Genomic DNA, 21,230 nt, shown 5'->3' on the forward strand with positions numbered 1-21,230 from the left:
TCTGGTTTCCCCCAACCCAAATACATACAGACAAGTGTATTGGCTTCCCCCTAAATTGTCCCTAGACTATGATGGATATAAGACATTGGCCTCGATTCATCAAGACTTATTGAATTAATTACCGACAGCTCGGTAAAATACCGAACTTGATAAGTTGATTTTAGAAATCATCAAAGTTATCTACAGCTGTTAGCGAGCATTCGGTAATCATTCGGTAATGATGCGGTAAAACGGAAGAAAGTGCAATTCATGAAAATGAAAGTGGGTGTGGTTTAGCGTTAAATTTAGGATTAGTTATCTCCTTCACTGCTCTGTCGTTATTCTTGTCAGATCATTGCTAACAGAGAAGATGGAGCCATTTGAAGTGGTTATGTATCAGCTGAGAGTGATTCAAAGGCACAGAAGGGCAAGAATAAGGTCTAGAACCCTATCAATTTGCAAGAGAATGGATTTATTTGCTATAACAGGACATCTGCGTTTCTCTTGAATCATCTCGTAAGAGAACACAGGCAGTGAATCTCATGGCCTTGTGTTAAATTACCGCTGTAAAATGGAAATAGACACGTTACCGAATGGTTACCGAATTGTTATCGATATTTTATTGAATTCACACCGAATGCGGAAAAACTTTGATGAATACAACTAGAAACCGATAAACTTCGAATTCGGTAATTAAACGAACTGGAAAAAGATATCGTAAAGACAATGATGAATCGAGGCCTATGGTGAGGATTAAATTGCGAGCTTCTCTGAGGGACAGTTAGTGACATGACTGTATACTCTGCATAAGATGTCAGAGCTATTATATACTAGCTGTAAACCATTATTAGCAGTACATAAAGAACATCAGTTCCTAGACAAAGTGCTGTCACACAAAACGGATGTAACCCTATTCTGTGAAGAACTTCTTCCCTCAAACTTGTGTCTGTCCACTCACTGCCAGAAATGAAGAGCTCACTCTATACCAGGGGCGTAACAATAGACCCTGCAAGGGATGCAGCTGCAGGGGGGGGGGGGGGCATAAGCCACAGGGGGCCCCATCCTGAGACAACTGACAACTAAGGGCATGGAGAGAAAAAGCATCTTCTATTCTCTGCACAATTGTTCTAATGACTGCATCTGCTCAGCCACTGATAACAAATCAGACAGTCCTATTCAGTGCGTCCAGCCCCCAACCTCTCTACCCCTCCCCAAGTGCTGTGTACTGTAGTGATGCTGGAGAAGTCTGCAGAGACAGTTCTGCTCCATCAGAGATGGACAGAGTGAGTGTAATAAGCTGAGGCTGGGAAATCACTCGTCTGTCTGTCTTCTGTATGCGTTTTCTGCACAAAATGTGGGCTAAGGGGCTCCATCAAAAGTTTTGCAGGGGGGCCCAGTGATTTCTAGTTACGCCACTGCTCTATACATTCAATTCCTTTGTCTGCAACCACAGAGGAGCCTCAAGTTACAGTTCAGTAAATATTGTAGGCCTGGAACCTCACACAAGTGTCTCCCAATTACTATCAGCAGGAGTTTAAAGGATAACTGTATTTACAAACATAGATACAGTTGTCCATCTGCCTGTCAGAGTACTTGCCAAAGAATGGGTCTCCCTGCGCTATAGTAAACTATAAAATATGTCTTACATGGAAAGCATAGATATCACATCAACTTTTCAATTGAAGTTTGGATTTAGTTTGAAATAAATTTTTAATTTTGTATACTTTTTAAACAATGTATTGTCTCTGTATCACATATTGTGAGAACGCAGTGTTTACATTCCTGACCACTTGCCTATTGGAATATAGCTTATGTTGGTGGTGCCTGTGATTGTAACAACCCCCAAGCTCATCTAAAATACAAAAGGAGACCATGAGCCCAATGGTGCAAATTCATGCAGGATTCGGAAAAGCAAACTGCTAAGGATGTATATACTCACAACACAAGGGTGGGTTGCAAGTCCCGGAAATTAACCTTTCCCCGCTCGTTTTTTCCAGCTCTGTAACACAAACTGGTCAGTCGCATTCCGAATGTTCTTTAGGACAAGCTAAAAACTATCACCTCCAAAAAGGTATGGCAAAACACTTTAAACAGGGGTGGAGGCGCCCAATGCATCAAAGATAGGCTAATAAAGCCGTTGATCTTATAAACAGAGAGGTAATCGTACCTCTCTTGAAGAATTTGTACAAGTCTATGGAAAAAAGGTCCTTTATTTGAACACATAAAATTGACAACGCATTTCACGGGCGCTTGCCCGCTTCCTCAGGTCAATGAAAAAACAGGTGCCTCAACTGCTATGACTGTGTCGCAAGCATGAGCACTTTAAGTTCACCAAAGATCACCTACTGTAATTTTGGTAAAAATTGTTATTTGCACCAGAAGTGGTACTTGGGTGTGAAGTGGTGAAGTCAATAGCATACTCCGGTTTTAAATTGGTGAATGTTAATTAAAAATCTATAGGGTTACAATCGCACTGATCGCCACTTTATAAATATGGCAGTAGTGTTTTATTTCTAGTAATATTTATTATTATTATTGTATTATAATAATTATTTAAAGGATACCAGAGCCAAAAAAACATGGAAAACGGAGGGAGCAGCCATATACTGTCACCTTAGCCAATGCCTACCGCTCCCCACGTTCTCCTTTCTGCCCCTCGTATTGTACCTGAAAGCACACTGGGATCTTCTAAGTCGCCAGAGCCGGGGTGACTGCCAGTGGCTGGGAGCTCACTGCGCATGTGTAGGACGTCACTATGCCATGCGCCTGACATCATACGCATGCGCAGTGAGCGCCTGGCAGCCTGGCCAGCGCAGTCACCCCAACTCCGGCGAGTCGGGTACAATGGGGGGGGGGGCAGAGAGGTATCGGCACAGGTGACAGTATATGCCTGCTCCCTCCGTTTTTCCATGTTTTTTCGGGTCTGGTATCCTTCAACCTCCCTGGCGGTTAATTTTTTTTGCCAAATGGGCAAAAATCCTTTTTTTCCCCAAAAATTTTTTGTTTCATGTAAAGCTACCAGAGTGGTAGCTACATGAAACACCACTAGAGGGCGCATGTGTCCCTCTAGTGCGATTGTCTACGGCACTAATAGCAAACAGAGGAGCGCGTATATAACGCGTTCCCCTGTTTGGCTTCTCCTGTCGCCATGGTGACGATCGGGATGACGTCATGGACGTCAGCCGACGTCCTGACGTCAGGCGCACCCGATCCAGCCCATAGCGCTGCCCGAAACTCATTGGTCCGGGCAGCGCAGGGCTCTGGCGGAGGGGGGCCCTCTTTCGCCGCTGCGTGCGGGCGATCACCGCAGAGAGGCGGCGATCAAGCTGTGCACGCGGCTAGCAAAGTGCTGGCTGCGCGCACAGCACTTTGAATGGGGCGAATCGCCCCAATAGAGCCGGAGAAATCCTCCTGCGAGGCATAGCCCGAGCTCAGCTCGGGCTTACCGCCAGGGAGGTTAACAAGTATGACAATCACAGTAAACCAACAAAAGAGGTGAACTATTAAGCAGAGTGTCACTTTTATAAATATTAATTTAGCAGAAATATAGGCTGATCACCTCTTGTATAAATAAGTCCCATAAAATATTTATTTGAAACCATTTCTGAATGTCCAAAGTATCCTAGAAGATTCAAAGCCCTGGGACCCACTCGGAGTGATTTTGCAGAACTCGCCATTTGCTGGCGATCATAAAGAGCTACCCCAGTGGAACCCTATGGGGGTGCTGCCACTTGCAGCGTTTAGATTGCAGAGTAATTGGAAACTGCATTTTGAGAGGGTTTGCATCAGTGGTTGCAGAGCCAAATAGCGTACTGAGCTGAAAATTGTGACACTTTGGTGATTCGGGAAAATCACAGACTCTTTGCGATTATCTGCAAAGCACTCATAGTGGACCGCTAGCTGTCAGGCCTGTCTGGTTAATGACTACAATTCAGAGCGTATGCCCATACGACTGAACCAGAGCCCAGCCCATAACACCTGCGCAAACTCCTACCTAACACAATACTACAGTAACCCTGCAGGTAGATGTGGCATACATTCTGATAGGTAGTAATCCACCAAACAGAACCTGGTAATACTTCGTAAGCAATGGCGCACTAGATATATAATAGTCACCTGAGGGCTGGAGGATGAGGCTATCCAGATGAGGAAGTAAGATGACAGCAGTGTCAGGAGTTACAGGTGAGTAGCAAGGCAGTCCAGGTATTATTTTCCAGATATAGCGTAGTCAAGCAATTCGAGGTTGGTCCAGGCAGTGTTCATGCAAATCCGTGTCCAAGCAGAAGGTCAAACCAGGCAGCAAGCAAGCGTAGTCCAGGTACAAGAGCAAGGTTGGCAACAGGAAATCCAGCAGAGATAAGCATAGTTAGGATACCAGGCAGTAGTCGGCAACAGGAAATCAAGCAGAGGTTAAACGTGGTCAAGATACAAGCAATAATCAGCAACAGGAATCCAAGGTATTGAGCGCATACCCAGCAACAAGCCAAAGCTAATGCTATCACGGGCGATGACTGGGGGAGCTCACTGAGTTTAAATACAAGAGCTAACCAATCAACACAAACAGAATTGAAAACCAACCAATAATCATTAAGCGTGTCAGCTGATCAGCTGACACAGAGGGCACACGTGAGCTACTGTTTACATCTGCGGAGCGTGTACTGGGAACGCGTCCTCCGATTATCCAATGGCCTCTGAGAACCACCCTGCCTTCCACTGCCGTCAGTGGCTCGCCGAGACCCAGAACTGCAGCCCGGTTCTCAGCATTACACCACCATACAAACACTGCAGACCGTACACTAGCCAAATAAATATCCAACAATAAAATCAGTCTTTAAAAAAAAAGTATTTTTTTATATACTCTGTAAAATACATTTCATCCAATAATATAACTCATTTGCGATGAGCTGTACAGAGCATAAACCAACTCTTCCTCCATACTTGGAGTAATCATTGTACTGTAACCCTTCCATCTGGCATTTTGCGGTTAGCAACACTGCGGAATGACTGTGTATGTCTCTGCAGAAATATTAGCCAAACGCACAAGTAGCCCTGTAATGTACAAATCTGAGCAGAATGGATTGCTTTTTTTTCTCAGCAACGTTGGCATTTCACTTTAGGTTGCATAAAAGGGAGGTGAATATTTACTTACCATAATCTCCTTCGCTACATCCTTTGTTTGTCTCATAGTTCAAACATCTTCTTTAGCTCAAGTGACAGATCTTATCTAACTCAGTAAGGCAAGCATAACCTTTTTCCATTCCTGTACGGATCCTGAATGTATAGTTCACATGGATGTAACAAAAGAAAGGCAATGTAACGAGGAGAGAATAACACTTGGGACCAGATTTGTCAAGGTTCCCCAGACCAGAAATTGTTGGGTAGCATGAGCGACATTGGGGATGATGCACATGGTCGGACACCAGGGAAGTTTCAGCCCCCGAATTTTGAGCTCACATATGCATGTACTCTAGAAATTTTGCACAGATGTCAGTGCTATATATAAATACATAATAATTTGGTAGGACAGTAGACTATGAATAGGGAATAGCAAAAAAAGGGGTACGGCGCCGCAGCAAAAAAAGGGGTACGGCCATGCACTGGTACACGGGCATGGTCATGATGGGTCACTCACAGGCAGACCCAAAAACATAAAAAAGTTGTGGTGTTATTCACAGAGAGGGGGTCTGCCCAGATAAACTTTAGAGAAAAATGAATCAAGTAGTTACATGCCTCATGATAATTCATCAAGTAGTCAAATGCTGCTAAATAAAAAATATTAAGTAGTCACACACCTCCAGATAAAATAATTATCAGTAGGTAACCAGGTGCCTTACAATGAACAAATTAAATAGCCAGGCACATCAAAATAAAATAATTAAGTAACCAAGTGGCCCTGCATACATACACTAAGTAGCCATGTTTCCCAGAAAACAGAATTAATGGATACCCAAGGTGACATGTGACATGATGGGATAGACATGTGTATGTACAGTGCCAAGCACACAACTAACTATGCTGTGTTCTTTTTCTTTCTTTTTTTCTGCCTGAAATAGTTAAATATCATGTATGTAAGTGGCTGACTCAGTCCTGACTCAGACAGGAAGTGACAACAGTGTGACCCTCACTGATAAGAAATTCCAACTATAAAACACTTTTCTAGCAGAAAATGGCTTCTGAGAGCAGGAAAGCGATAAAAGGGTCAATAGTTCATAGATTTTTGGCTCTGGCATACTTCAAGGAACGTGTCATTGAGCAAAAACAATAAAACAGTTAAAACTTAAAAAGTAGATTTCAACATAACATAAAATAAAACTGTGGAATATCTTAAAAAGCCATTTTTAGGAGAAGTAAGATAGATACAAATGTTTATTTCATTTGTTTAAGTAGTCCTTTAAGTACAGTAGTCATGTGCCCATACACTGTATGTCAGTATTCGGTAGCCAGTGCTGGTTGGGGAGGGCTGGGTGATTTGCTGGGTGCTGGGAAGTGTTGGTTGCTTTGCTGGTAGCTACTGCCTGCTATGCTCGGCACTGCCTGGGTGCTAGGCTGGGGAAGACTGGGAGCTTTACTGGGTGCTGTGGAGGGCTGGGGCGCTTTGCTGGGGGCTTTGCTGGGTGCTGGGCTAGAGGCTTTGCTGGGTGATTTGCTGGGTGCTGCCTCACTGTGTGGAAGGGCTGGTGACAGACCTCAGATCAGCGGCGACAGGAGAGTAGGGTGCCCACTACCTGCCCAGACCTGGTGCACTTCAAATGCAGGAAGTGACGAATGACGTCACTTCTGCATTTGAAGTGATAGTGTATAGTGTGCCCCCTGCTCTGCCTCTCTCTGGTCGCCACTGATCCAAGGTCTGAAGAGAAGCAATGGGGATTGTGAGCAGAGGTGGACTTAGACTATGTGGGGCCTGGGGCTAGTGTCATATGAGGGGCCTAGAGCCTGAGTCTAGTTGCCCCCAGTATAGGTAGCCAGCTAGAGGTGCCCCCAGTATAGTTAGCCAGGCATTGTTGCCCCCAGTATAGGTAGCCAGCTATAGGTGCTCCCAGTATAGGTAGCCAGCTATACCTAGTATAGGTAGCAAGTTATAGGTGCCCCCAGTATAGGTAGCCAGCTATAGGTGCCCCCAGTATAGATAGCCAGCTATAGGTGCCAACAGTATAGGTAGCAAGTTGTAGATGCCCCTAGTATAGGTAGCAAGTTATAGATGTTCCCAGTATAGGTAGCAAGCTATAGGTGCCAACAGTATAGGTAGCCAGCTATAGGTGCCAACAGTATAGGTAGCAAGTTATAGATGCCCCTAGTATAGGTAGCAAGTTATAGATGTTACCAGTATAGGTAGCAAGCTATAGGTGCCAACAGTATAGGTAGCCAGCTATAGGTTCCCCCAGTATAGATAGACAGCTATTGGTGCCCCAGTATAGGTAGCAAGCTATAGGTGCCCCCAGTATAGGTAGCCAGTTATAGGTGCCACGAGTAAAGGTAGCAAATTATAGGTGTCCCCAATGTAGGTAGTTAGCTATAGGTGTCCCCAGTATAGGTAGCCTGGAAGGGGGAGCTTGCGCGCACAAAGCAGCAGAGAGGGGGTCTCAACTCCACTACTCCCGCACCTGGGGCCACCCCTTTCACATTCCCCCTTCCAGAATTTAGCACGGCAGCAGCGGGCGAGGAACGACTCACCTCTCACTGGTTCCAGGCACCAGAGCTCTGCATGTCACTGGTCTTCCGTCTCCAATGCCGATCACTGTACTTCTGCTAATCAGGGAGTACAGTGAGCGGCATTGGAGATGGAAGACCAGTGACACGCAGATCTCCGGGACCTGGAACGCAGAAGAGGTAAGTAGTTCTCTGCCCGGCTGCTGCCACTGCGCTAAATTCTGGAGGGGGAGCACGAAAGGGGGGCCCCAGGTGAAGGAGGAGGGAGTTGGGCCCCCATCTCCGATGCTGTGTGCCCGCAAGTTCCGCCTTCCTGCGCCACAGCACTGATGCCATGGCAACTGGCGCCATTTTTAAAGTAAAAGAGGCGAGGGCCCACTGGGAATTTTCCCGTCTCCCCGGTGGCCCAGTCCAAGACTGATTATGCATGAAGCAGCTGTAATATTGCTATGTGCAATAGTGCATGGTAATATTATTGTTACTAACGGCAGCAGTGCACCACGAATCATGCTATTAGTGCAACCCGTGGTACTAAAGTACCACAAGTGTTGCAACAGTAATTCTCATTAGTAACAGACATTACTGTCGCAACGCTTGCGTTACTCAAGTAACGCAGGTCGTTACACTAAAAGAGTAACTCGTGGTGCACTGCTGCCGGTAGTAATGGGAGTATTGCCGTGCGCTGCTGCACATACAGCACTATTACTGCTGCTTCATGCATCAACCCCAATGATGTAGCAATAGGGGATGCAGAGTTTGCAACCTCACCAGCGTACCTAAACCTGAGGGCCCCTGCCAGCCACTGCATCTATGTGCTTTATGCTATATACCATTCTTGTTGTACTGCTCACACACTGGCTGTACTTAGAAAGTCAGTTTAGGTCTGTATCATGCAATCATTATCTGTACAGTCCAGTGGGGCCCAGTGTAAACTCTGCACCAGAGCCCATGGCTCTGTATCTATGCCATTGTGTTTTTTACCTTTTATTTTTATTAGTGGTGTCCCTTTAAGAGATGACAGGTGAAAAGCTCATTAGAATTATTTAGTGCAGTCATTTGTTAACATTCTGCAAAGCCAACTTCCTGGACACAGGATGTTCCTGTGTGTACTTATAGAATACAACATGTATCCAAACAATTGTCTCATCATGGAGAGTTTCCGCATTGTGGTTTTATAGTGGGTGTTTTTTATGTTGCTTTTCTTGAACTTCCTTATTAAGTCTTAAAACATTAAAAGGCATCTTCAGTGAATAAAAGAAATGAATAAAGAAAAACGAAACCTTGTACTCAATACTTTTTCATTGGAGCATACCTCCTAACATTCTTAGTTGGGAAAGAAAGACATTTAACATGAACAGGGCTAGGTTCTAGATTTTTCTCCCAACCCCACCCGCACAGCACTTGACAATTTACTCTGCTTCATTTAATGTTCTCATATGACATGCTGCAGCTCAACACAATAGCACACTGGCTGGCTGTGAGTCTGTAACAATCAAACTCACCCTCAGCCACTCCATTCCTCCTCAGTCAGGACAGTAGTGCCACCTCCTCTCTTCTGCTGTGCAAGTCAAATGAAACACTGCTGCTCTCCTGCCTCCCCCTCCTCACTCACTGTCAGACTCCTCACACAGCACAACAAGCTGCTTTTCCCCAATAAGGACCTCTTTACCTCGCTCACTCTCCTCCTACTCTGACTGCATGATGTTAGTGTAAACACACAGTAAAAGCATGCTGCCCCTGTAATCTCTGCGCCTGATGCAGATGTTTCACCTTGCTTCATGAGAGAACCGGCCCTGGACATGAAAATATTTGTGGCAATTGGCAAATGACACCTCAAATTCACATTTCCAGCTATACATCTTTAAACCTACCTAGAACTGAAAACCACAGTTCACAGTTTTTCTATCCTTTTTCTGTTTTTTTTTAATGTTCCTTTATCTGTTACTTCTTTGGTGTTAGTTAATGCATAATTGGATATTTGTCTTTCTTAAAGGAGCACTCCAGCAAAAAAAGTAAGCAGTAATCTGACAGAACTGATAGGTTTTGGACTAGTCTACCTGCTCATGGGGGATTCTCAGATTTTCCATAAGCATTCCCTGAATTTCAGTTGCTAAGTCTAACTGAGAAAATAGTGTGCAAGTAAGTTAAGAGGCTGGCTGGTATCTTACTATTCTGGCAGTTAAACTGCTGTTCAGGAAATGCTTCTGAAAACAAAGAAAAACCTGAGAATCACCCATGAGAAAATGGACTTGTCCAAACCCTGACGGTTCAGTCAGATTTTATCTGCTAACTTTTTTTTTTGCTGGAATGATCCTTTAATTAATGGATGATTGTCTGCTTCGTCTTTCTTAAATCACCAGTATCTCTTTCTTCTAAATTAAAATGCACTATAAATAACGTGTTTCCTATGTAGCTGTTGCTTACAGTAGGCAGCAAAAATCTGACAAGTTTTGGACCGGTTCATCTCCTCATGATGTCTTCTTGGTATCTCTTTTATTCTTTATAAAATCACTCCCTGGAAAGAATCTATACAAAGATACAACGTCCTACTCCCTTGTGCACTATTTTGGCTTTTGGACTGAGCAGTAAGTGCTGTCAGCTCTGTCAGCAGAGGCTAAAAAATGTGTTTAATAATGTATTGAAAATTGCCTTCTTTAACACTTGGAGCTCTTTACAATGCCAGGACATATGTGCTAGGTCTCCGTTGGGCCCACAATTACAAAAACAGCCTGGTGACAGAGAGGGATATATGTAAGGTGCTTTATACCAACCAAAAAGTAACCCAAAGGAAACAAGAGCTGACCGAAAACAAAGATCAGCCCCGGTAATGGGCTCAGTCGCGTCCAGTTTGGTCTGATGTGGCTGGATAGTGTACTGGTTAAGGGCTCTGCCTCTGACACAGGAGACCAGGGTTCGAATCTCGGCTCTGCCTGTTCAGTAAGCCAGCACCTATTCAGTAGGAGACCTTGGGCAAGACTCCCTAACACTGCTACTGCCTATAGAGCGTGTCCTAGTGGCTGCAGCTCTGGCACTTTGAGTCCGCCAGGAGAAAAGGGGTTTCTCTAATACAAGTTTATCTGGAAGATTTTTCAACTTGTTGAAAAATCTTGAGCCATTGTTTCTCTAAAAGTGTTACACCTAGGTCTGATACCCACACCAGCATAGATAGAACTTGTTTTACATATTTATTTAATACATAGATAGCACTCTCTGCCCTGGGTTTTTCAAAGGGGTTTGGGTAAGTATTTTGGTCAACATGAGAAGCATGAAGATGGAATGTGGGGTTTAGCAAACCGTATTCACATACATGAAAACATAAGTTTACTATGGAACCAGTATTAAAAAGTCCCAAATTCATTGGCCTTGGGATCACTATACATTATATGTCTTGATGGGCATAATGTAAAAATTCAGGAATGCCTGATGCTTGACAGACCTCTGGCTGCTTCATCCAAGGACCAATACAATATGGAACATAAAGAAATAGGGTCTTGCAAACCTATTATAATTATGTTAAAGAGTACCTCCGGTAAAACGGACCTAACATGTCATGATAGGTTCTGTCTAAATGCTGGAGGATAGGGGAGTTGTTAGGGTTTAATACTCACCTGTCCTGACGTCATCCATTCAGGCAGGTGATTGCACCACAACCCTCAGAGATGGGCCCAGACAATTTTTTTTCAAAGTGCCCACTAAGGCTTTGGCCAAACCCATCTAATTGGTGGCAGGTCAAGATTTCCAAAGAGCCTCGGCAGTATTTGGAAACATGGCTGTGGCTGAACTGCCCCGAAGGAGGGGTGGAGCATCACTTGTGACCCAAAGACGTTGGACAGGGTAAGTATTTAACGCGGACACCCCCCCCCCAATCATCCTCACTAAAGGGATCCTGAGCAGTAGATTTAAATGAAATCGGTACTTACCTGGGGCTTCCTCCAGCCCACTGTAGGCCGTGAGGTCCCCCGGCATTCTCCTGGCTCCTTCTCCTGTGCTTGCTGCAGACTTCATTGCCGACGCCACCCGAGCACAGTCCTGCACATGCGCAGTATTCTAACTCTGAACCGCGCATGTGCAGGCCTGTCACGCTGGCCGCCGTGATGACGTGGAGCACATTCAGGAAGTGTCAGGCTGACACTCGGCTCGGGTGTCACTGGTAATAAAGTCGCCAGCGGGACTGGGAGAGGAGCCAGGAGGATGCCAGGGGACCTCGTGGCCTACGGTGGGTTGGAGGAAGACCCAGGTACGTACCAATTTCATTTAAATCTACTGCTCAGGGACCCTTTAAGGCACAGTATGTCATGATAGGCTCTGTCTATTGACTACAGGTACTTTTTAAGCTAATAATGACTTAATGCTAGGGGGTGTAGCCAAGAATGTATGTGTGTGTCATACAATCATCAATAATAGTGAAAGAACTGGTCGCACACCCAAAGGTAGTTTTGTAGTAAAGCAAATTATGAAATGATTCAATCACCATATAATATTAATACACATAGCAAAGAATTCCAAACATAAAAAAATGGCAAGGATGACCAGCAGCACTCTTATTCCAAAACCAAAACAGTGTTATGAGGCTTACTTAACTGGTGTAAAATAATGATATGATATCATATCACTAACTATTAATCATGTTATTAAATCCTTACCTGCCTCTGGTCTAGTCTTTCAAAAGTTGCATTGGCCCCATATGCGTTACAGGATTCCACAATATATTCGGAGTTGACCCCCAGTAACGTACTTGACTCTCCACAAGATCCGTCAGCAATTATAATGATCCTTGGCCACGCCCCTTCTGACAGCTTCCTGATGTAATCCTCTGTAAACTAAACATATGCAATTAAATCAGTTTGAATTCATGAACTCACAAATCATGCCAAGTATAAATGAGTACAGGCCGTACACACAGTCAATGTCATCCGATGGGTATCGGGACCCAAGACCTTGGCCAACATTGCAGGGCCAAGGCTGTGCTGACGCAACTGCTCTATGCGGGGGCTAGCATAGCGGGAGTGACGTCACGCAGCGGGAGAAGGGGTTAAGTGGGGAGAACAATGCTCTTGGCTGACGCTCGGCCAAAGTGATCCGTCAGAATGGATAGCTGGTCGAGCGGGGTCGAGAGGCTGCCACACACATTCTAGATTCTCGTCAGAGGCGGTCGTTTTGTAGGTGGCCGCTTCAGCCGAGTTTTATCTACCATGTGTACGGAGCTTTAGGCTGGATTCACAGTGGTCACCGCTAGCCGCGGTGACGGACCTAGCCCGTTTTTCAACAGGATAAGTCACTAGTACAAAAATAATTTGTCAGTTTTCTTATTCAGCAGAGATGGTAAGATTTTGGGCAAAAGAAGTACTTGCATATACAAGATTGTAAGCTCACAAGGTCAGGGCTCTCTCCCCCTTTTGTGTCTTTGAAATCATTATACATTTTATTCATCATGTTACTTTTATCCCTGTCATTACCACTTCTGTATTTTGTATTCTGTATGTTGTATTGTTTTTGTATTTTGTCACTAATTATGTATGATGTATATTGGTGTATACCATTGTCTGTATTATTATGTACCCCATGTTAGTTTCTTACTTTGTACAGTGCCACAGAATATGTTGTTGCTTTATAAATCGATGATAATAATACAATCCTACCTACATAAACCTCCTAACCAAACTCACATGTTCTGAAACCTGAATGGCTTTGAAAAGATTTTTGCAGACGCAGTGAAAGTTGAACATGTGGTCTCCAGCCTGTACAAATTATTAGAATTCCCTACTGGGTTTCAGAATTTGATATAGATTGTATAAGGGAATGGGAAAAGAAACAAAACGCAGCCAGATGAAAGTATAGACTGGGCTAGGGTTATGACTCCCACAGATAAAAGATCAGTTAATTCATTCAAGAGAATACAAATTACAAGGTGCTCACTAGATGGTATAATGCACCTGATACATTTCAAATGTCCCTCCCAGATTATTCAGAAACCTGCTGGAGATGTAACCAGGGTAGAGGAACCTTCAGCCGTATAAGGTGGGGCTGCCCACAGATTAAACTTATTCTGGGAAGAAAAAATAATTCTATCTACTGAATTCCAATGTCATGTGCTTGCTAAAAGAAACGCCTTACTAATACATTTAATCAATGTGGCTAAATCTTTAAATCCATGATGGTGTAAGACAGGGGCATAACTAAAGGAGAGCAGCAGCAGCTGCGATTGGAGGGGGGCCCAGAGCAGTGGGGTATCCCATCTACTAACCTTCCCTTCCTCTGATACAGGGGGGCTATACTTCAGATCAGTGGTTTGTAGTGATGGTCAAGTACAGTAGATGCAAATAGCTTCGAGATCATGCAAATGTATGCACATTTTTATGCAAATTTATGCAGCTTGAAAATGAACCAATCAAATCCTGCTGAGGTAAAATTCAATTGGTTCATTTTCAAGCTGCATCAATTTGCATAAAAATGTGCATACATTTGCATAAACTCAAAGTTATTTGCATCACTAAGTGTTTGTATGGCTACACATTATAGATGTGAAGATCATGATAGGCACTTGTTTTATGACCCTTGTGAGATGGGCTCCAAGTCTGTTAAGGGCACCCAAGGGAGGCAACGGAAGGAGTGTGAACATTGGGGGGCCCATCAATTTTTGCTGGGGAGGGCCCCATGAATTGTAGTTACACCACTGGTGGAAGACCTACTGGCTAGCGAAGTGTTCTGTCACTATGGAGGGAGGCGAAGAAGGAGGAAGATGAGGTGGCTGATAATGGAAAGGAACAATGTACTCAACCGAGATGATCCAACACTGTTGATCTTTCTGCAACATATGGGAATGGCTACACAAACTAGATTCTCGGCAGAGGCAGCCAGTTGGAACTTTGTCTACAGAGTTTACACTAATATTTGCTCAGCACTTATAGGTCTACTTACATACAAAACCAGGAAGCCACCTCATGGCTCCTACACACGTCCGCACAACCAACCACACAACATGGTCAACCGCACAACAAGTTTAAACGACAAGCACGTACACACACACAGCAAAGAACTAAACAACCAACTATGCACGCAAGCTAAACAACAAACTGCACAACATGTTCACATGCAAAAACAACAAAGTTGTTCAAAAGACTTGTACACACGTGGTCAACCTGCAAAATAGCTGGGCAGGTTGATCCACTGGTTGCATCTGGCAAACCAGCTGTTATCAGTTGGTTGTCTTGTGGTTTGCCAGCCGTACACACGCCCAACTATCTTCCAACAGACCAATTTTAAAAGATAGTTGGGCAGATTGTTTGGACGTGTGTATGAGCCTTAAGTGTGTCTGGACACCGGCAAATCGTATAGGTAAGGCTTAAAGAGGAACTCCAGTGAAAATAAAGTAATAAAAAAAGTGTTTCATTTTTACAATAATTATGTAGAATTGATTTAGTCAGTGTTTACCCATTGTAAAATCTTTCCTCTCCCTGATTTACATTCAGACATTTATCACATGGTGACATTTTTACTGGTGATGTCAGTGGAAGGAGATGCGGCTTGCTTTTTTGGCAGTTGGAAACAGCTGGAAACAGCGGTTATTCCCCACAATGCAAAAAGGCTCCAACAGTGTGATGTCAGAACCATGGTCCTGACATCAAACTGTGGGAGGGATTTCACCACAATATCAGCCATACAGAGCCCCCTGATGATCTGTTTGAGAAAAGGTAAAGATTTCTCACGGGAAAGGGGGTATCAGCTACTGATTGGGATGAAGTTCAATCCTTGGTTATGGTTTCCCTTTAAGGACACATTCAGGAAACACTGCTCCAAACAAAACTGTGCAGTATACAACTCATAAAGCTGACGGATGTTTCCAACAAACAGTTCTCTCGTAAAAAAAAGTTCCTACAATGCAATGACATGTATCTAAGCTTCAGTCTTTCGATTTGGCTCCTCTCCCTCCAGTGTTACAACATACTCTAGCTAAGTAGTTTACATTAATTAGAATAAAAAAACTAGAAAAATGCTTGGCATAAAAACAACATTTTTGTTTAAGGTTTGCCTATGGCGTTAATGCAGAAAACACAGGGAGGAAGCATGCCATAAGATGGCAGCTCACCAGCATTCTGAACAAGCTCTTGGAGAACAACTAAGCTAAGCCTGTCTAATTAAACATAGCTTTATTTTCTTTTTACGCTGGAAGTCATCCTTGCGGTTTTCCGCTTTTGGGTGTTTTGTTTGCCGTAATCAGTTGGACTTTAATTTGTACACTAAAGATTCACACTCTGGGAGAGCTTATCGGAGATGACCAATGTTTTTAGAGTCATTAATTTCACTTTGTTTTGGCATGTTTTTAATAAACTCATTGTTCTCTGCCAGGAAGACCGGTCTGACAGCCAGGCTGCATTGTGGGATGGCTTTTTCATGGTAATTACATGGTAGGTTTCAGACTCATCAGTTAATCGGGACACAGAGTTACTGTTAAATATTTGCTTGGATCGGCCTCCATATACAGATCTGAGTGCAAGCAAGTGTTGACAGCCTAGAACAGGGGTCAGGAACCTTTTTGGCTGAGAGAGCCATAAACGCCACATATTTTAAAAAGTATTTACGGGAGAGCCATACAATATGTTTCACACTAGCACAGTGCGCATGCGCAGCAGAGTGCTCACGTCCCTGTTGCCATGGTGATGTGAATACAGTTGATCCTCTGGGCAGCGGAAGTGTCAGACACGTCTTTAGCTTCTCTTGGGTTTCAGTAACATCAGCAATTTTCCTGAGAGCCAGACAAGAGAAATACCGACTAACAGCTTGTACAATTAGCTAGCTCACTTGAGGGTTGATTCACTTTGAAGGACGAGATCCCGCACTTTGGCCCAATTGGGCCATTGAAAGTGCAAGGATTTCGTCCTACAAAGTCATTGGAGCTGACAGGGTCCAGGGTGGGACAATTGGAGCAGCTGTTAGTTTTGGGGGGAGCACAAGCGGGTTAGCAGTGCATGCTATAGCAATAGCGTGCCGACTTAGATAATTTTACTTGCGCTGCCACACTATGCTGCGCTTGAGCAGTGTAGCTTAGTGAATCAGCCCCTACTGTTTGTTTGTGAGCCAGATGTAGCCATCAAAAGAGCCACATCTGGCTCCCGAGCCATAGGTTCCCTACCCCTGGCCTAGAAGATGGATTCTCATTTGGTACACACAGTAGGAAAAGTCTGGTATGTCTTTCGTACCTATGCACCAGCAATCACAATAAACACAATGCCTAGACACCATTATCCCTTAAATAAACCTTTTTCCACCACGTTTTGTAAGTAATTGCAATGAAGGTTTAAAGTGGACCTCAACTCTGAACCTCTCTGCTCTAAAAGATACGCAACAGCATAATAACCTTTAAAGAAAAAGATTTCCTTATTACAGCGGATACAAATACTGCAATAAATCTGCAGTTTGTCTACTTCCTGCTTTCATGGAAGCAGACATTTTGTTAACATCCTGTGTTTACCACTGTTTGCTGTGGCAGGCAGCTGACACAGCTGAAGAGCTCAAATTACAGCCTGTGCTTAGTCACAGACGAGGGAGGATTAGACAGGCTAAACTCTCAAAACACATACAGGGTGCATTTCTCTCTGTTTTCCTTCTCTCTTATGCAAGAGTTCAGGTCCACTTTAAGGGACCAGGATGGGAAAGGAGGTGCTGAGGGTAGTGATCAATTTACATACAATTATTAACCCTCTGCTCTCAAACACTCACAAGCTGGAACCCTAGGCATGATAAAAACAAACCGAAAGCAAGCTGTATTTGGTTACACTAATGGAGAATATTCGCTTCCAAAATTGTTTGCATGCAAGAGCATTCTGAACTAAAACCTTTCACCAGCGTTGAGGTTCCCTCCAGGTCAAAAGGGTCCCTACTCTAACCACACCAGTCAGTAAGCAAGCAAACACTTCATGCTCTCAAACCAGAGGTTCACGCTGAGGCCTGTCAGGTCAACATGGCTGGTAAGAGATTGGAACGGAGCAGCCGCCATGACAGGTCAGTTATTACATGGCAGCTCAGCTATAGAACATGTGGGGCCATGAAGAGCAGTCAGGGAAAGACTAATTGAGGTTCCGGCATCGCAGGGCCCCTAGAGTGGACGGGACCCTGGGGTAATTTCCCCCTTTGCCTCAGTGAAGTGTAACTTGAAGTAGTTTTATAACCTGAAACCATTAAGATCTTAAATCAGTGACACTCCAGTGGTTTGGGCACTCCTGGTCCTTTGATTTAGGGTTTTTCCATAAGTGTGCTGAGCCAGTTACACAAGGTTGAATAATAGTCTGTTTGTCCTCCATTGGAAAATTTCACTGCAAGATGCAAAACGCAGAACTGTAGAGGCCGGCTCCTGGTGCTGAAAGGATAAATACTGTTTTCAAACTGTGGATAATTGAGAACAGCAAACTTCGAAGTAAACAAAAAAAAAAAAAATAACTGTAGAAGGGAATATTTCAACCTACAGTAAACTGCCAGATTATTTTGGAACTTTCTGAAAATTTCAGTTAGGGCCTGAGCAACTGAAAAGCGGACATAACTGCGTCAGTGGGCTCAGGCCTTTATGCTGGGCATACACGGCGAACATTGACTCCCTCCGCGTCCCCGTGCGCCTGGATCGATTCCCGCTCGTCCCCGCCGGCGCTTATCTTCTGCTCAATTCGCCGCTATTGTCCGCCCGCGGGTATCGAGCGCGGAGTCGATCCCCGCGGTGATCGAACACGTCGGATATTATCAATCGAGCCATCAGTGGCTCGATTGATAAGCCTGCGTCGAGCCGTGTATGCCCAGCATTAGATAGAAAACAGAATCTTTTCTGTAATCTATAGGGAAGAAATTTCCGTTTCTTAGAAAGGCTAACTACAATTAAAGGGGAACTGAAGTAAGAGGTATATGGAGGCTGCCATATTTATTTCCTTTTAATCAATACCAGTTGCCTGGCAGCCCTGCTGGTCTATTTCTCTGCAGTAGTATCTGAATAACACCAGAAACAAGCATGCAGCTAGTCTTGTCAGATCTGACATTAATGTCAGAAACACCTGATCTGCTGCATGCTTGTTCAGGGGCTATGGCTAATAGTATTAGAGGCAGAGGATCAGCAGGATAGTCAGGCAACTGGCATTGCTTAGATGGAAATATGGCAGCCTCCATATCCCTCTCACTTCAGTTGTCCTTTAAAGAGACACTGAAGCGGAAAAAAAAATTATGATATAATGAATTGGTTGTGCAGTATGGATAATTACTAGGTGCAGAGACGAGCAACAAAATTGACACGTGGGATGGAAGGTCTCAATTACCAAGAAAGGTTAGATAAACTGGGCTTATTTAGTCTAGAGAAAAGACGCCTTAGAGGGGATCTAATTAACATGTATAAATACATCAGAGGGCAATATAAAAGCTTGGCAGATGAGCTTTTTGTCCCTAGGCCTTCTCAAAGGACTAGAGGACATGATCTGCGCATGGAGGAAAAACGTTTTAGCAATTTGTTTAGGAAAGGGTTCTTTACAGTAAGAGTGATTAAGATGTGGAATGCATTGCCACAGGAAGTAGTTATGGCAAATTCTATCCCTGCATTTAAAGGGGGCTTAGATGCTTTCCTTGCGTTGAAAGACATTCATGGCTACAATTACTAAGAATGCCCAATGATGTTGATACAGGGATTTTATCTGATTGCCAATCCATCTGGAGTCGGGAAGGAATTTTTTCCCTTTTGGGGATAATTGGACCATGCCTTGTAAGGGTTTTTCACCTTCCTCTGGATCAACAGGGATATGTGAGGGAGCAAGCTGGTGTTGTACTTTGTTCTCTGGTTGAACTCGATGGACGTATGTCTTTTTGCAACCCAAGTAACTATGTAACTATGTAACATTAGTAGCAAAGAAAATATTCTCATATTTTTATTTTCAGTTTTATAGTGTTTTTTATAACATTACATCATTCACTAATATTTGCAGTTTACACACTGTTCAGCACTCTAAATGATTTTACAGAGCAGGCCAGTGAACGTTTGACCTGTCCTCTGGAGAGAAAAAAAGAAAATACAGTGACTGACAGTTGAGAATTGAGATAACAAGTTTCAGAAGACAGAGCTCTCTGCGACTTTGAAAGTCGTGGAGCTCAATGGCTCTCTTGCATAGATAACAACTGGAGTTTCTTAACTCTTCCTGTACTGGAAACAATATTAGACTTATGTCTCTGCTCCTAATGTTTTGTTTCTTAGCTGTACTACACATACAAATCATAATATCAATTTATTTTTTACTTCTGTATCTCTCTAAAACTGGTATTTTAATTGTGTCCCCTTACTGGCTGTGTCATATTAAACAACATGAGGAGGGCTTCCTGAAGTGTATCTCATGGTGTTTAGAGCACTGAGGTATCCTTATGTACACTGACCAGACATCCCATTTTACCTGGGACACGTACCAGGTTCAGGGTCCCCTGTCCCAGGCTGCAATGTGTCCCAGGTTATGTCCCACTTTTGGCTGCTGGGTGTCCCAGCCGTGGGACTCTGTGGCCGCATGAGGTAATGTTTGCCTCATTTACCGTTTGCAGAGTCGGAGTAATCGTTTTCTGATGCATTTCATGTGTCAGAGGTAACGGTAGTTGCATTTCATTTGTCAGCGGTAACGGTTATTGCAATTCATGTGTCAGAGGTAAAAGTTGCTGCATTTATAATTTGATGATCATAGAGACTGCATTTGCTACCTTGGGGTTATTGTTGCAGCATTTGGCTTTTTGTAGGCTCATGATTATTAAATGGTGTGCGAATACTGTAGCATCAGCAGCTTCTGCAGATTACATGCACAATCTAATCCCGTCATAGTCGAATGTCCTACGATATTATTATGTAGTTATATAGCACTGGCATCTAAGGCAGCACTTGACAGAGAATGTAGTCATGTCCTTGGTGGAGCTTACAATCTAATCCCAGCCATAGTCAAAGTGTAATGTCCCACCATATCATTATCATGTATTTATGTAGCACTTGCATCTTCTGCAGCACTTTACAGACTAAATAGTCATGTCATGTCATGGACTGTCATCCATGATGCAAATCTCCCATTTCACCTCATCATTGTGGGAACACTGCTTTTTCTTATGTGTCTGGGGAACATTGCCTAATTACCTTTAGGCCTGGAACCCACTGAAATCAGCAAACGCAAAACGCAACCGCTAGCGTTTTGTCTGAGCGGTTTGCAAGCTGATTCATGCGCGTTTTTGGTCGTGTTTTGCAACATTGTATTATTTTGCCCAGCGGGTGCGTAGCGTTTTGCGTTTTTATCCTGATTGGTCCTGTGAATTATTTTTAATTTTGTTACAGTGTGCTGAACCGCAAAACGCTAGCAAAACCGCTCAGTTTAGGTTTTGCTGAGCGTTTCTGCTAGCGTTTCAATACTTTACATTGAAGCGCTAACGCTCCCAAAATGCTGCAGGTCCTGCGTTTGCGTTTCTGGGAAACGCAAACGCTCCTGTGGAAGTTGCCCCATCCATTACATTAGCCCAGCGTTTTGGCAAACTGCTAGCGTATCGCAGTGCTGCCAAAACGCTGCCAAAAGCGCTCCTGTGGGTTTCAGCCCTTAGGGTCACTTTGCCTATCTGTGTTTTGG

At 43.9% G+C, this 21,230-nt stretch overlaps 1 protein-coding gene across 4 annotated transcripts in view; it reads right to left on the reverse strand.

Annotated features, from left to right (window-relative positions):
* LOC137539070 (uncharacterized) overlaps window positions 1-21,230 on the reverse strand; it is a 168,990-nt gene that overhangs the window by 83,518 nt on the left and 64,242 nt on the right. For all 4 annotated transcript variants that reach the window (XM_068261544.1, XM_068261541.1, XM_068261542.1 and 1 more), the window contains one exon: window positions 12,270-12,446. In XM_068261544.1, coding sequence (XP_068117645.1) covers window positions 12,270-12,446 — 177 coding nt within the window. The remainder of the gene's footprint in view (window positions 1-12,269; window positions 12,447-21,230) is intronic.

This window comes from Hyperolius riggenbachi, chromosome 11, assembly GCF_040937935.1.
Source record: "Hyperolius riggenbachi isolate aHypRig1 chromosome 11, aHypRig1.pri, whole genome shotgun sequence".
Classification (NCBI taxonomy): domain Eukaryota; kingdom Metazoa; phylum Chordata; class Amphibia; order Anura; family Hyperoliidae; genus Hyperolius; species Hyperolius riggenbachi.